Here is a 15,978-nt window from a genome sequence, read left to right as displayed (position 1 = left end):
AGACAGAGACAGACAGAGAGACAGAGAGAGAGAGACAGAGAAAGAGAGACAGACAGAGAGAAAGAGAGACAGACAGAGAGACAGAGAGAAAGAGACAGAGACAGACAGAGAGAGAGAGAGAGAGAGAGAGAGAGAGAGAGAGAGAGAGAGAGAGAGAGAGAGAAGTAGGGAAAGAAAAAAGGAAGGAAAGAGGGAAGGAAGATAAGGACAGATATTAGAATCTTCATTTACAAATGAAAAAACTGAGGTGCCAAGAGATTACATATCAGGACTAGATATTAAGTATAGCCAACATCGTGGAGTCAGTGGTTGAGGTTCATGGTCCAGGGCTCTATCCTCTGGACTTTCTAACCTTTCTAAGCCAGTATGATTAAGCCAGTTTCCAGTCTTTTAAAATAATGGGCAGATATTCTCTGGCCAATCTGTTGCATGAAGATTCAACATCTTCATTTATAGTATGGAAAAACATGATAGGTCTAGATTTTATCAATTGATGAATATTTATTACACACCTAGAGTAATCATAAACTCTGTGCTAGGGATTGTGGGAAATACAAAACAACTTTGTAAAACTTTCTGAGATCTTAATGGGATATGTTTTAAGGCCATATTCATTTTGAAAATTTCATTTTGAAAATGATTTGACCATAGAGATGCATTTTCCAGATTTTTTATTTAAAGCCAAGTTAGATTTACAGACTTGTTTACCTGGCGAAGCAGCTAAATAGTTTTTCAGTCATTTTGAAAGGGTTTTTTTCTACTTCTTTTTTAAAAAATAATGAATTCATCTATTCTTATCACTCCACCTATTCTTAGATGGAAACTAACTTAATAGTTATTTCAGTCTTTCTACCAGAGTCCAGGCAGGCCAGTGTCCATGCCTAGATTTAGGTCAGGATGACTCGTGTATTTTTTCATGCGATTCTTATCATCAAGATCCAACCCCCTGCATTTCTGAGGCCAATAAAGGGAGACAACAGTTTTGGATTATTTCCAAAACTTGGAACACAGCCCTAGTAAAGTCTTTTAGGGATGATGTGGCAGGAGTGCCCTTCTAAAGGGTGCCGTTGGTTATGTGCCACCTGTTCTTGGGTCGATGTTGCATTGATGTCACTTTGTCTCATGTTTCTCTCCATGATACTACTAAACTTTTCCTGGTTTCCCTAACTAAGCCAGCTCTTGCCCCTGAGTTTATTCATTCAGAAGTGCATGAATTTTGCATGTTACATTGCTTTAAATTTGGATGCCCTTTTCCATTAATTAGATGGAATCATGGCTTGTTTCCAGGTAAAAATTGTCTGCTAAAACTTAGACTTACAGGTCTGTCATCATCTTCTTCATACTAATAAAACAAAAGGGAAACAATCATATCATAGTAGTACATTTCTGATTGAAATTAACAGTGAGCAGTTTGTGTAATCAAGATGCTCTGTTTCCTTATTTCAGCTACTGCATTTCTTTTTATAATTACAGTGCTCCTGGCTTTAAATTTCTGTTTGTATCAGCCCGGATTTTATGCATCTATCAGCAGTTAAAATATATTCTTCTTTACAGGGTGCAGATTCTCTGGTAAATGAAGTTTCTTCATCCCGCATTGGGACTGATTCCCAGATTTTTCCACCAGTCAGCAAGCCTTCATCTGCTTATCCTTCCACTACCATTGTTAACCCCACTATTGTGCTTCTGCAACACAATCGAGGTAAGGAAGCATTAACGCTGGACCTCCTCATTTTAATTTCAGCTGGTTTGATGGATATTCTTGGTCTTATAAATGATTTCCAGAAGGCTTTCCTGCCTGTCGTGATATTTTCCATGAGTCCCATTTCCTGGCTGGCACTAGTACTTGTTGCCTCCTCTATGGCTACCTGACACCATCTGTTAGCTCCAATGGTCTTCCCAGAAGAATAGAACAACCACAACCAAAAGGTTCAAGTTTAGCCCTTTGAAATGATGGCAGGTGGACTTCTGTCTGCTCACACAGCCACCACTCTTAACTTGAGCACCTCATGCTTGTGGCAAAAGCCTTCATACAGGTCTTTCTGCTTCAAATCTTCTCTCCCACTTGGCTGCCAATAGGATTTTTTGAAAGTAGATTTAACCATGTCACATCTTTCTCCCCACCCTGATAAATTTTTGTGACTTCCATGATCAAATATAAATAGCACTGAAAGTTCTTCATCACTTGCCCCTTCCTACCTTTCCAGACTTCTTACACTGTCCTCTTTTCTGTAGATTCAACAATTCTATGACATAAAACTCTGACTTACTTCTGTTTCTCACACGACTCTATACTCTCTTTTTATGCCTCTATACTATGTCTCTCCTGTACTTAGAATGCTCTACCTACTTACCTCTAATTCTTTTTTATTTAAATGCCTTTGTTACATTAAAATGCCCAAGTAACTCCCTCTGCCTTTCCCTTCCCCTGTTAGAGAAAGCATCATTTGACAAAAAGATATATGTATATATAAAACAATTTCTTCCTTATTTCTATTGATCAGTTCTTTCTCCAGAGGTAGCCATACACAAGTCATTCTTCAAATAATATTTCTGTTATTATATGTAATGTTCTCTTGGCTCTGCTCATTTCACTCTTCATAATTTCCCGTAGATCTATCCATATTTTTAGTAAAGATTCTTCTTTTCAATTACATGTAGACACAAATTTTGACCATTGTTTTCTGACATTTTACAGTTCAGATTCTCGTCCTCCCTCCTTCCCTGTAATCTTATCAGTAAATACTTTCAATAGAGGTTATACCAGTGCTTTCATGCAATTTATATTTCCATATTGCTCACGCTGTGACAAAAGACACATATCTATGGTCAGAATTCTTGGACAAGAGGCTAATGAGAAAGGTAAGAAACAAAAGGGAAAAAAAGGTTTTATAAGCCTGGATCACACAAACAATAAAAAACTCATAAAGTGGAAGATGGCACTCTTTGATCTGCAATCAGACTCCAAAAGGTCCTTCTTTGGCTGTGGTAGCATTTTTCATCCTGAGTCCCTTGTGGATATCTTTGCTTCCATGGTTTTTAAAGAAATTAAGGTACTTGTCATTTCTTATGGCACCTTCATTTTCTTGGTTTCCTTCAAGACTCACCTGCAAAGCTACCTTCAGTGTCCCCTAAGTATACATCACTTTGGACCTATGTAAGAAAAGTGACTAAACTATTCATACCCTTTGATCTTACTAGCTCATTACTGAGCATGATACTTCAAGGAGGTTAAAGACAAAAAGATATACCTAAATTGGCATAACAACACACTGAGGCAGCAAAGAACATGCAATAAATAGGCATCTATCTATTGGAGGATGCCTGAACCACTCCCTCAACTGTGGTATATGAGTATAATAGAATATTATTGTTTTAAGAAATGACAAGGGGCAGCTGGATGGCTCAGTGGATTGAGTCAGGCTGAGTGATGGTTCTAATCTGGCCTCAGACACTTCCTAGCTGTGTGACCCTGGGCAAGTCACTTAACCCCAATTTCCTAGCTCTTACCACTCTTCTGCCTTGGAACCAGTACTTATTATTGATTCTAAGACCTCTGTTGTCCATTGCAGAGGGTACGAGATGATGGGATGGAATATCATATACATTGTGGGTTGCATTTGCTACATATTTTTGCTTTAGTAGTTTTCCTTGGTTCCAAGGGAGGATTCAATCTGGGGTAAGAGGATGGTTTTGCTCTCCTTTTGAAAAGACTATGATGCAATGAGAAAAGGCTGTAATATATTCTTTTTAAAATGATCCCAAGTAGCTTTATAAAGATCTATCCAAAATAAAACTGCACAATGAGACTAGTTGAAAATCAGTTAGAACAAGTAGGAAAGTGGATATTATCAGACTCCTAAGAAGAGTTAATTGCTATAGCTGGCCACTGCAAAATGAGGAGGTTGGAATAGATGAGCTCCAAGATCCTTTCCAGCTCTGAATTCTATAAGCCTATGAATTCAGCTGACGGCTAAAACAAAAAAATGGGAACACAGTAGGTTATATATAGTTCTTGTTTTCTTTTAAAAAGCATAAATTCATTGGGAGAGAGTTTTTCTTGGCACTAATTTTAAACAAGAATTTATCATATTACCTTATATAACAAACACTGAGTTATATAAGTGAATGAATGAATGAGAAAGCATTTATCAAGCACTTACTGTGTTCCAAGCTGCCCTCAAGGATTTATAGCCCAATGGGGATAGGCTACACATACAGAGAAGTGGGGTCAACCAACATACTCTTTCCATTTAGAAGCAATATTAATATTAATTAGATGGGGGTGGGTAAGCCAGAAGGTGGCTCAGTGGATTGAGCACCAGATCTAGAGATGTTAAATCCTGGGTTTAAATTTGGCCCCGGACACTGCCTAGTTGTGTGATCCTGGGCAAGTCACTTAATCCCCGTCACCTAGCCCTTCCCATTCTTTTGCCTTGGAACCAATATTTAGTATTGATTCAAAGATAGAAGGTGAGGTTTAAAATATGTATATTGATAGGATGGTGGAAAGGTGGTGGTCGTGGTGATGATGGGGATGAGGGATGCATGTGAATAGTAGTGAAGTTGATGAAGAGATGATGGGAGAGTGAAGTGAAACATGCCTAGAGCTGGCCTGAATGTAGTAGACAATTGAGGCAACCACAGATCGGGGTGATAGATGATCAGAGCTGGAGTTCAAGGTGTGAAAGGAATAAATAGTCCGGGCATTTCTGGTTCCAGTGGCAAGGCAGCTGGTAAGAAGATGTCTGGGGACCATGCTTTAACTATGGCGGTCTGAAAGCCAAATACTCATTCTTTGAATGATCCCTTCAGATAGGCTTTCTACAAAAGCTGAAGACTTAACATTGACATTCAGTGACTCTTCTATGAGGCTTTAAGATAGTGTTAAGTGGGTTTTTTAAAATGATCTAACTAATATAAAGCTAGAGCTTAGAGAGCCTAACAATGAATAACAACAACCACAATATTAATAATGATGAACCTTTATATGGTACCTAGTCTATCTGGGCACTGTGCTAAGCTCTTTACAAATGTAATTTCATTTGATCTTCATAATTATCCTGGAAGGTAAGTACTATTATTTTAATATTTTATGGTTTAGTGTTAGTATAGTATAGTTTAGTATTTTAAAGTTGAGGAAACTAGGCAAAGGTTAAGTGAGTTGCCCAAGGTCACATAGCTAGTAAGTGCCTGTGGACAAATTTGAACTCAGGGATTCCTGACTCCAGGTTCCCTGCTCTATTCACAGTGCTACCTACCTACCTTCCAATGAGGAATCACCATGTAAATTATATTGTTTCTTTCAAATCTCAGCAGTCTGAAATGAACTTTTGGTAAGATGCTGGATCACAGTCAACGCTTCTCTGAAGAGTACTCTTGAGTGGGGATATACTGTGCTGATTAAAGAGAAATCCTTGTGTTTTAGATAACAGATGAATGGAAGGCAGAATTGACATTCTGTTGAAAAGGATGAGGAGTCTGGCTTGTTTTCCCATCCAGATGGAGGGCCAGCCCACTTCCTCGTGGAGGAGGTCTCATAAAAGGAGCTTGGAATATGCTCCAAAACATGGATGAGTATTTGATTGAAGCCACCCACAGAGATCTGTACCACTGAATCAATCTGCTAAGACTGAGCCTCCTACTTAGAAGGAAGAAGAGGAACATGTGTAGAGAAAGAGCTAGAAGGACAGTTGATGAGTGTACCCCCCAACCTTGCTCTTTTCTGGCTTATTCATGATTTGTTATTCAAAGGTGACCTGGTTCTGCTTACCCTAGATTGGCACATTAGCAATAGAGACTCCATCTCCCTTTATCTACCTCAACACAAAAGATCCAGAGACCTTACCATCCTCAGTTTGATGGGATCCAAACCTATGCATTGTGAGCAGAACTGGTTGCCTGTGGTATGTACTATTTAAATTACGAGAACCACAACTTACCTGGGTAGAGGTAAAGTAATCAGGGTGTATGTAATCTCAGTATCTTTTGTGTCCACTTTATCTACTATCAATATACTCTAAATGTTGGGATTAGTCTTTGTACCTTGAAGCCCTGAACTGGACTGATGGAACCATTAAATATCAGGTCTGAACATGTCAGGCAGGAATTATTAATCAGTCACCTCACTTGTAAAAGTGAATGATTCTGGTAAACCATTTTACTTTCAGAACTGAATGCACCCTCCAGGATGAATTGGCTACAAAATGCTCCTCTTGATGGTAGAAGGAATTGACTTGGGGGCAGCTAGGACACTCAGTGGATTGAGAGTCCAGAGAGGAGGTCCTAGGTTCAAATCTGACCTCAGACACTTTCTAGCTGTGTGACCTTGGGCAAGTTACTCAACCCCCATTCCCTTGCCCTTACTGCTTTGCTGTCTTGGAACCAATACATAGTATTGAGATGGAAAGCAATGGTTTAAAATAAATTAAAAGTAATAATAATGATAATAATAATAATAAAAAGGAGGAATTGATGTGTTGAATGGGGTTATATGTATAGTTCATCTGAATGAAAGGAAGTATCTCCCAAGTGCAACCATTTTTGTAAAACTGATGTTCTACCAAATTTCTACTCTGATGTTTCATTGTGATATGAAAGTGCTATTGGGGTCTCAAATTCTGCCAAGTCCTTTCAAGTAGGAAAGATTTCAAGTATGAACCATTGCTGGGCTCCAAGTCAGTTGGCCTAAAAACCAGCTTAATTAAGTTTGGAGAAATTCAGCTATCAAATTATTCATAGGTGATGGTTTTTGGGGGAAATATTTTGAATTTATTCAAAATTTAAATAAGAGATTTATTTAGATTTTTTAAATTTTATATATCATTGAACTTTGAATTTTTTGAAATTCTTGAAGGGCATCTATGAAGTCAGAAGGGTTTGGGTCCATTGTTTCAGCAGAAGGAGTATTGTACTCACTTGGACAAAACCACTCATCCTTAATGTATTGAAAAAAATTGGTGCTATGGATCTCACTCTGATAATAATTAGCTATACAGTATGTTCCATTTTGAGATGATTAAACCATGGCATAAGTATCATAGGGAGAATGGGTTTCTTTCCATTTGAGATCATCTTCTTGGGTTCTTTTTTAGCATCCAATGATTTAAACGGATGTTTTAGAGGAAATGGAATTACTAGGTCTACCTAGAGAGAACTCTGGAATCTACAACATACAGAAATCCTTGGGGAGATCATTCAAAAACTATATTGCTAAATGTGATAACCTATCCAGATATCAGATCATAGATTTAGGGGAAGAGAAAGGGCATAAACATTTATTTAACATCTAGTATGTGCCAAGCACTATATACTTGTGCTTTATAAAATTCATTTAATTTAGAGGAGACCTTAGTACAACCCTTTCATTTTAACAGATGAAGAAACTAGAAACTAGAGAATTTGTGATTGTCCCTGGCCATTTTGATAGTAAGTATCAGAGCTGGGATTTGAACTCCAACTTCCTGATTCAATATCCAACATTTTTTCCAATGAACTACACTGCCCAGAAATATGTGCCTCTTCAGTAAGATAGAAAGAACAATGAATTTGGGGTCAGAAGACCTGGATTTGAGCCTCAACTTTCTCATTTACTAGCTTTGTGACTTTGGGAAGGAAGGTGACTACATGATTTTGACCCTGGGTTTCATTATTCACAAAATGAGGAGGTGGGACTGCTGACCCCTAAAGTCCCTTGAAGATTTAACATTTTGTGATCTGTAATACTTTTTGAATCGTTGGCAGCTGTGTGTATAATCTACATTGGTAGAGTAAATATATTTTGGATACCTGAGCCCAAAGCTATCCATTGGCATCTCATAATCCAGTTAAAAAAATGTTTGGGGAAAAGATCAAAACATACCAAATCCTTGAGTGGCTTCTTTTGAGCTCTATTTATGGTAATGTCTGTAGAAACCAAGATTTTTTTATTTCTAATTCCCAGCTGTCTTGGTGAAACCAAGAGGAGATGGCCAATTCTCTACAATTCTCTATCCTGGTATGGGGGCAACAAATACTGTTTTTAGCCTCTCAGTAAGTTCTTAATTTATACTTTAATGGGAAATTTCTCCTGGAGGACAGCATGAATGAGTGTTAAAAATTCTTTAGACCTAAGATAATTAATTCTAGAGTTGGAGAGACCCTTGCTCTATCTTAACCTTCTTATCGCCATAATCTCTCCATTCCAGTTCTATATATGGGCAGAATCAGTGAAAGCAAAATTGAATATTGGAGTAAGTTTAAGGAGGGAATGACGGCTTTTGACCCAGTTTAAAGTATTTATCTCAAGAATGAAGACAAGCAATTAGGAACTGACAGTTAAATAGCTGATATTACTAGTCTCTTGGTTAGAACTGAAATGACATTTCCCCTAGACTGCTGCTCTTTAACCCTGTTTAATTTCAAGCTAAATTATTTTGACTAGGCTTTTTGTTTTTAAAATTCAGTCAGTTATTCTTTTGGAAATGGCCCTTGGAGCCATTAGAGACAGCTAAGCAGTGACGTGGGTAGATTATTGGACCTGCAATCAGGAAGACCTGAGTTCAAAACCAGACATAGACATTAGGTATATAACCTTGGGTTAGTCACTTTACCTCCATCTGCCTCAGTTTCTTCTACTGTAAAATTAAGATATTAATAGTGCCCACCTCCTAGAATTGGGAGAATCAAATGAACTGATATTTGTAAAGTGCCTGGCACATAGTAGGCACTCAGTAAATGATTGCTCTCCCCTCCCCAGTCCAGGTTCCTGAATGCTAGTCTGGTTCTCTTTCGCTGAGATACTGCTACTTCAGATAGATTGAGTTTAGTGGTACTAATTCAGATGGTTGTCAAGGTGATTTCAGGTACCTCTGGCATCAGTATTAACTTCAGTAAGAGGGAGCTGTATGTTAAGGCATTGCCATCATTCTTGTCAGGAAGCTAAGACTGAACTGAAAAGGATGGGTTCTTATTATAGGCACCCAATCATTTCGAAGTGTGCTTAGAGATATCCTCAAGGTCAGAGAAAATGCAGCTCTTTATCTTCAGAGGCTTAAGGCTGCATGATTCCATGTTTACTCGCAAATGCCATTGGGCTTGGTCAGGCTCCATTCATCTTGGCTGAAATGCTAGGTAGCCATTAATTAAGCTCCTTTGTTGGGGGAGAGGGGGATAGCTTCCTGAGTCAGTCCATCTGAGGAGGAGACAGACTTAATAAGGAGTTGTCTACATGCAAAGATAGTGATGGGCACCTAGCTGGTATGGTGAGCAGAGCTATAGTTAAAAAGTCCTGAGTTCAAATGCAGCCTCAGACTTTTCAGTTATGTGACCCTGGGCAGGTCACAGTTTCTGTTTTTCTTAGTTTCCTCCTCTGTCAAATGGAGAATCATCAGTATCTCTGGGTTGTTGTGATGATAAAATGAGAAAATATTTGTAAAGTTCCTTGCAAACTTTTATTTTTATTAATTTTAATAATGTATTAAGTATTATATATAGTGATATATTAAATTTATATTATAGCTATTTTTATAGCCTATAGCTAGAAAGAATGGTTTTAGGCAAAAGTAAAGGTGAGCCTGAGCTGCTGAGTCATCAACTGAAAAGAAGTTTTGTTTTTTTAAATTCTTACTTTCTGTCTTGGAACGGATATCTGTTCCAAGGCAGAAGGGCAATAAAGGCTGGGCAGTAAGGGTTAAGTGACTTGTCCAGGGTCACACAGTCAGGAAGTATCAGAGGATAGATTTGAATCCAGGACCTCCCTTTGAATCCTGGTTCCCAATCTAACAAAATAATAGTTGTAGTAGTTGTAGTAGTAGTAGTAGTAGTAGTAGTAGTAGTAGTAGTAGTAGTAGTGTGGCAGTAGATAGAACACTTCCCATCCTTTAAGCCTTAAAAAAACAAACAAACAAAAACTTAATGATTATCTAAGAACTCTTAATATCTCATTTGTGTAGTAGTACTGTTGGGTAATAAAGTATCTCCCCCCCGCCCCCCCGTGAATTTGGCAAGCCACTTAAACATCCGATTTTTAAGTTTGAAATTTATTTTCATTTTAACCATTAGGGGTGAAAATGTTTGTAATTTTCATTTCAAGGTTTTTGAAATAGAATATGAAAACAGCATATGGGGGGGTGAAATTTACCCTTTTTTTGGTAATACTTGGAATCATCAACATGAATAACTGTTGATTATGTTTTAAGAAATTTGCTCTTTGTTTGGTTGTTTCAGTCATGTCTGACTTCTTGTGACCCCCATTTGGGGTTTCTTGGTAAAGATACTGGAGTGGTTTGCCATTTCCTTCTACAGCTCATTTTACAGATGGGGAAACAGAGGCAAAACAGATTAAGCAACTTACTCAAAGTCACACAGCTAATAAGTGTTTGAGGTCAGACCTGAACTCAAGTCCTCCTGACTCCAGGCCCATTGCTTTATCTATTGCCCTTTTTGCAGTGTACCCAGATATTATTGACATGTGCTTCTGTGGAAAAGGTTTTGTTTCTACTATTGAGCCATAGTCTAATTTGCTTTTTGAATTATGATGCCTGTAGTTTTTCCTTCCTCCTCTCTTGAGGTCATTGAGTTAGCTGTCATTTATTGTTATTGTTCATATGCTTGTTTCTAGCCTCTCCAACCCCCTTTTAAATATATTTCTTCAAATCTGCTGTAGGCAGAGAAACCAGATTACTAAGTTTGATTGAATTATTCTTTTAAAAAAATAAAGAAGATTCCAAGCAAAGGCCTGCAAGATCTCACAGAGCTTCAGACAAAATTTTCAGTGGCATATTTGAGGAGAAGAGGCGCTGAGAGATCTTATTATATTTATTTAAGGGATAAAAAGTATTAAAAACATTTATTTCTAGGTGGCTCAGTGGAATAGTAGATAGAATGCTTATTTAGAATCAGGGAGACCTGAATTCAGATCCTACCTCAGATCCCTCCTAACTGTGTGGCCTCACTTAACAGCTGTCTGCCTCAGTTTCCCTCAACTGAAAATAGGGATAATAATTGTACCTATCTCCTAGGGTTGTTGTGCAGATCAAATGAGTTAGTTGTTGTTTTTTTTTTAAACCCTTACCTTCCGTCTTAGAATCAATACTGTATGTTGGTTCCAAGGCAGTAGAAAAGGCTAGGAAATGGGGGTTAAATGCCTTGCCCTAGGTCACAGAGTGTCTGAGGTCAGATTTGAACCCAGGACTTCCCATCTCTAAGCCTGACTCTCAATCCACTGAGCCACCTAGCTGCCCCAAAATGAGCATTTAAAAAAATTTTTTTAAATAAATTTTAAAAAAAATTTAAATTTTTTAAAGCTTTTAGGACAGTGTTTAGCACATAATACTTCTTACTTAATAAATGCTTGTTTCCTTCCATTGCCCCCTCTCCCAGATCTCCCTAAGCACTGACAAATTGTTCATGGAAAAAAACTTAAATCTTCGGTCTTTGTGGAAAGGCCAGAAGCTTGTTCCCAGTGCCCTTTCTTCCATTTGATTGGCATCTAGACAACATGGAGCAATCCTTCAGGAAACATTTAATGGTGCAATTTATAAGATTCTCACTTAAACTAGAGCTTCCATGCTTTCGACAGTTCTCACTTGTCAAAGGAGCTCTGAAGCAATAATTTGATATATTGATCCAACAAACCCCAAGGTTCCGAAGTACATTTCTAAGACATTCCTTCACCATTTCCTTGGGGAAATAGACTATTCTTTTCAAACTGTACGTTGGAATTTGAAAAAGAAAGGTAGACCAGCTATTTGCCAATGCAGAAAGAATATTTCGCCTGAACTTCAATAGATAGTGGTAATTTTCTCAGCTACCAAATATTCAGGACCATCCTGTCTACTGTTGGCCTTGCTCTCCCCCTCCCTTTGCTAATCTCAGAAACTTACTAGCTGTATGTCTCTGGGAAAGTCATTGCCATAAACCTCTTGGTGTCACATCTTTTAAAATAAGAGGATAAGATTCAACATCCTCTAAATCCCTTACAGCTCCAACTCTATTAATAGGTGACATAATATGAAGCAGAGATCTATTTTTATTACTTATGCTTATGGATTAGTGTTTAAAGTTCCCCATTTCAAAATAACTTGAAGGGGCAGCTGGGTAGCTCAGTGGATTGAGAGCCAGGCCTTGAGATGGGAGGTCCAAATTTGGCCTCAGACACTTCCTAGTTGTGTGACCCTGGGCAAGTCACTTGACCTCCATTGCCTGGCCCTTACCGCTCTTCTGCCTTGGAGCCAATACACAGTACTGACTCCAAGATGGAAGGTAAGGGTTTAAATGAATGAATGAATGAATAAATGAATAAAATAAAATAAAAATAACTTGAGTTGAATAGTTTATATTTCTCTTTCGTTAAAAGTGGAAACAACAAAACCTTAAATTAGATTACTTTTTACTTAAGGGTAGTCCTTCATTGATTTTTCCTCTTTGTTTATCAGATACTTTCAAGAGAAAAATAAGGGATCCCTACTTTTGTTCTAAAGCATCCAAGAAGTTCTCAGAAATTCTACTATTTCCTAGTAGCTACTTCTGTGTTAAAAACATTGCCATTGAAAAAGAAAAAGGGAACATGTAATTTCCTATGAATATCTCTGAGTTATCCTTTCTTCTTTATCAAAACGAACTCAAATAGGAGAAGTAAGTTAGTGTCCAGAGGATGAACAATTTCTTCAGGAATGTTTTCACTTTGCAGATTGACTCATGACTCAGAAAGGCCAACTTTCTTATCCTCACTTATCTTAGGAAGCCATTCCATCATAGCAGAATTGCTTGTGAGATTCTTGGTCTCTGCCATGGGCATGTGAGACCCTCCAGCCTTCATATACAGACAACTTTTGGTTCCTGTCTCCATCTCATGAGCTCAGGTTCTAGGAGAGAATCCTATGATCTGTGAAAACAGATTTTTGATTTAGACTGAGACCTGTGCCTGGAGTCTAAATGTAAAACTTAAGAAAAGGGTGGAAATATCTCGGTCGGTTTCTTCAGAATCTATTAGTGCTTCTGTTGTGGTGGAGTTATTTCAGTTGTGTCTGACTCTTTGTGACCCCCTTCGGGGTTTTCTTGGCAAAAGATACTGGCCATTTTATTTTCCAGCTCATTTTGTAGATGAAGAAACTGAGGCATAAGGATTAAGTGACTTGCCCAGAGTCACACAGCCAGTGAGTGTCTGAAGCCATATTTGAGCTCAGGTCTTTCTGACTCCAGACTTGACACTCTCTGTGCCACTTAGCTGCCCTAGTGCTTTAATGAGGGACAATTCAATTCAATTCAATAAACATTATTAAGTACTTGATATGCACCAGGCACTAAGTAAATTATAATAGTTAACATTTATATAGTGCCTTAGAGTCTGCAAAACCACTTTATGTTTGTTATCTTATTTGATCCACACAACTCTGTGATGTAGATGAATATTATTATTTCCATTTTTGCACATAAGGAAACTGAGCCAGGCAGAATTTAAATGACTTGCCCAGGGTCACACAGCTAGAATCTGAGGTAGGATTTTAATTCACACTTTCAATTTTCAAAGTCCATCATTCTAACTATATAGCCATCTAGCTTTAAGCCACACATTTACCAGTCAGGAAGAGTTGAAAAGGACATTAAACATTTATTGAGTGCCTTCTGTTAGCCGGGTACTGTGCTTAGCATTGATGGTACAAAAAAAGGCAAAAGGCAGCTCCTGCTTCCTAGATGTGTGACCCTGGACAAGTCACTTAATCCCTTTTTTTGCCTAGCTCTTACCAGTCTGTCTTAAAGACATTACTAGGACAGAAAGCAAGGATTTTTTTTAAAGGGCACACTTTTTTTGTTATTTCTTTATCTTTATTTCTTAAAGTAGCTCTAAGAAAGCTGAACAAAGATGGTCTTCTTAAACACTTTTTTAAAAAACAGTCTTATTTATACACAAAAAATGTTTGTTTCCCTCAGTCAGACTGAGAAGTCAGAAACAGAAATCTGATCCTTGGGGTTGTGGTTCAGAGTCATTTCTCTTGGGCAGACTGAGATAATGCCCTCAAGGAGCTAGCAATCTAATAAAATATTAGACTCTTCAGAACCCATCTTCATATGATTAACCATGTTGAGAGCCATAGACCTTTTTCAAAAAAACATAAATGGAGGATTATGCCACACAATAGAGTGGCCTTAGCTTTGCTTTGGAGTCTGCTCGACTTGGCGGCTGTATTCTGCCACACATTCCCTACTTGTGATACGATTTCTTAATAATTTCTTCCATGTCCCTTGAAGGAATGATATCTTTACCCCACTTTCTGAGACCTAATTTAGTTGTTCTAAAAGAGATTTCTCCTCTTCCCATCCTTGCACAGAAAGAGTTACTCTTAATTCTGCAGCTCTATGGCAACATTTTGGCCATGTTAGCTAAACATCCCTCTGCTCTAAATTTCGAAAAGCAGCCCTAAGCCTCCAATGAGCAGAAATAGGGATCTGGGATGTGTTTGCTGCCTTTTATAAAGAATCGTAGAATTATAGCATTATATCTGGACTGGATCTTAGACACCATGTAGTTCAGACCTTTGTTCTAGGTTCAGAGAAAAGAAGAGACTAGCTGGGAGTTTATACGACAGTGACAGAGCTAGGATTGGTATCCCGGGTTTCTGAATTCCAGTTTTAAACATTGTACAACATCCTGATAGTCTTCTTTGAAGGCGTTTCACAGAAAACAGGATGACATCTGCTGGCCTGTTTGGTTGGCTGACTGGGCTATCTATTTCTCTCTCAATAATAAACATTTTCAATCACTAAGTATTTTATCGACGCTTTCTCATTGGTTCTTCCCTGTGTTCCCTGTGTGGGAAAAGACCCTGAGTAAGGAAGAGACAATTTCCTCCATTTTAAAAGTTTGGGAAACTGAGGTTCAACAGTCAGGAAACTCGCTCATGATCACACACTTAGTGGCAGTTGACACTCAAGCTTTGATTTTTAAAAATCCAAATCTAGTATTTTTCCTGCTGTAACATGTTGACTTTCTAGAATATAATGTTTGTTGAATCAAATGTAGTTGTCGAGTGGTAATCTTCCCCAAGACGTGAGGTTCCCAAAATTATTGATATTTACTTCGGATCAGTTGATGACAGGAGTGGGAGCAGAGGCAAGTGGAAAGCTTTTTTTAATACTGATAAAGTATTCACAATCTGGTATGTGCTTTTATATTTTTATGTTGTTCCAGCTTGAGCACTTTTTAAGATATCCACCACGTCTGTATTCATTTACTAGTATGTAAACCTAAACTACTCCAAAGGAGTATCACCTGTGGTCCAGGGCTCTCCAAAGGACTCCAGGTTCATATGGACCATATTCATTCTAAGGGAACTGCCCCGAGGGGGATCAATTTGTCTCCTTGGCTTCTTATTTCCCCACCTGGATTTCTCCAATAAAGTCTATAAAATACATATTAGGTATGACTCATGTCTAGACTTCCCTACATGTAGGGATCAAAGTACTCAGTTTACAATGTAGGTATTGAGTATGGGTCAGCTTTTTACCTCCTCCACTGAAAAAAAAAATTGCAAAGACTCCAAGCACTCAGGAACCCATGAACATATTCAGAAATATAGAATACTCAAATACTTCCAGAAGGTTAAGGAAAAGACTTTGTAGATCTGCCGAAACAATGATTTCTCATTCACCTCCAACCTGCAGCATCTAAGCGATTTACAGCAATACCACGGAGGGTTGACATGATACATGTCTCCTGGCCCTTCCTGGCATGTCAGCAAGGAGCCTGTTAATGGTCCTCTTCTTTTTTATTTTTAAAAAATCCTTACTATCTGTCTTAGTAATAACTCTTAAGACAGAAGGACAAGGGCTAGGTAAACAGGCTTAAGGGATTTACCCAGGGTCACACAACTAGGAAGTGTCTGAGGCTAGATTTGACCTAAGGTCTTCCCAACTCCATGCCTGGCATTGCATTCACTGTGCCACCTACCTGCCCCTCCTCCTCTTTTTTCTGAGAAACATGCTGTTAAGAAAACCTTTTCC

The 15,978-nt window shown here is 38.2% G+C and overlaps 1 protein-coding gene across 1 annotated transcript in view; it reads left to right on the top strand.

Annotated features, from left to right (window-relative positions):
* SORBS1 (sorbin and SH3 domain containing 1) overlaps positions 1–15,978 on the top strand; it is a 143,042-nt gene that overhangs the window by 31,619 nt on the left and 95,445 nt on the right. The window contains exon 5 of the mRNA XM_044665725.1: positions 1,555–1,699. Coding sequence (XP_044521660.1) covers positions 1,555–1,699 — 145 coding nt within the window. The remainder of the gene's footprint in view (positions 1–1,554; positions 1,700–15,978) is intronic.

The sequence above is a fragment of the Gracilinanus agilis genome, chromosome 2, assembly GCF_016433145.1.
Source record: "Gracilinanus agilis isolate LMUSP501 chromosome 2, AgileGrace, whole genome shotgun sequence".
Lineage (NCBI taxonomy): Eukaryota > Metazoa > Chordata > Mammalia > Didelphimorphia > Didelphidae > Gracilinanus > Gracilinanus agilis.
Note: the sequence above shows the minus strand (reverse complement) of the source record. Positions and strands in the feature narration are given on the sequence as shown.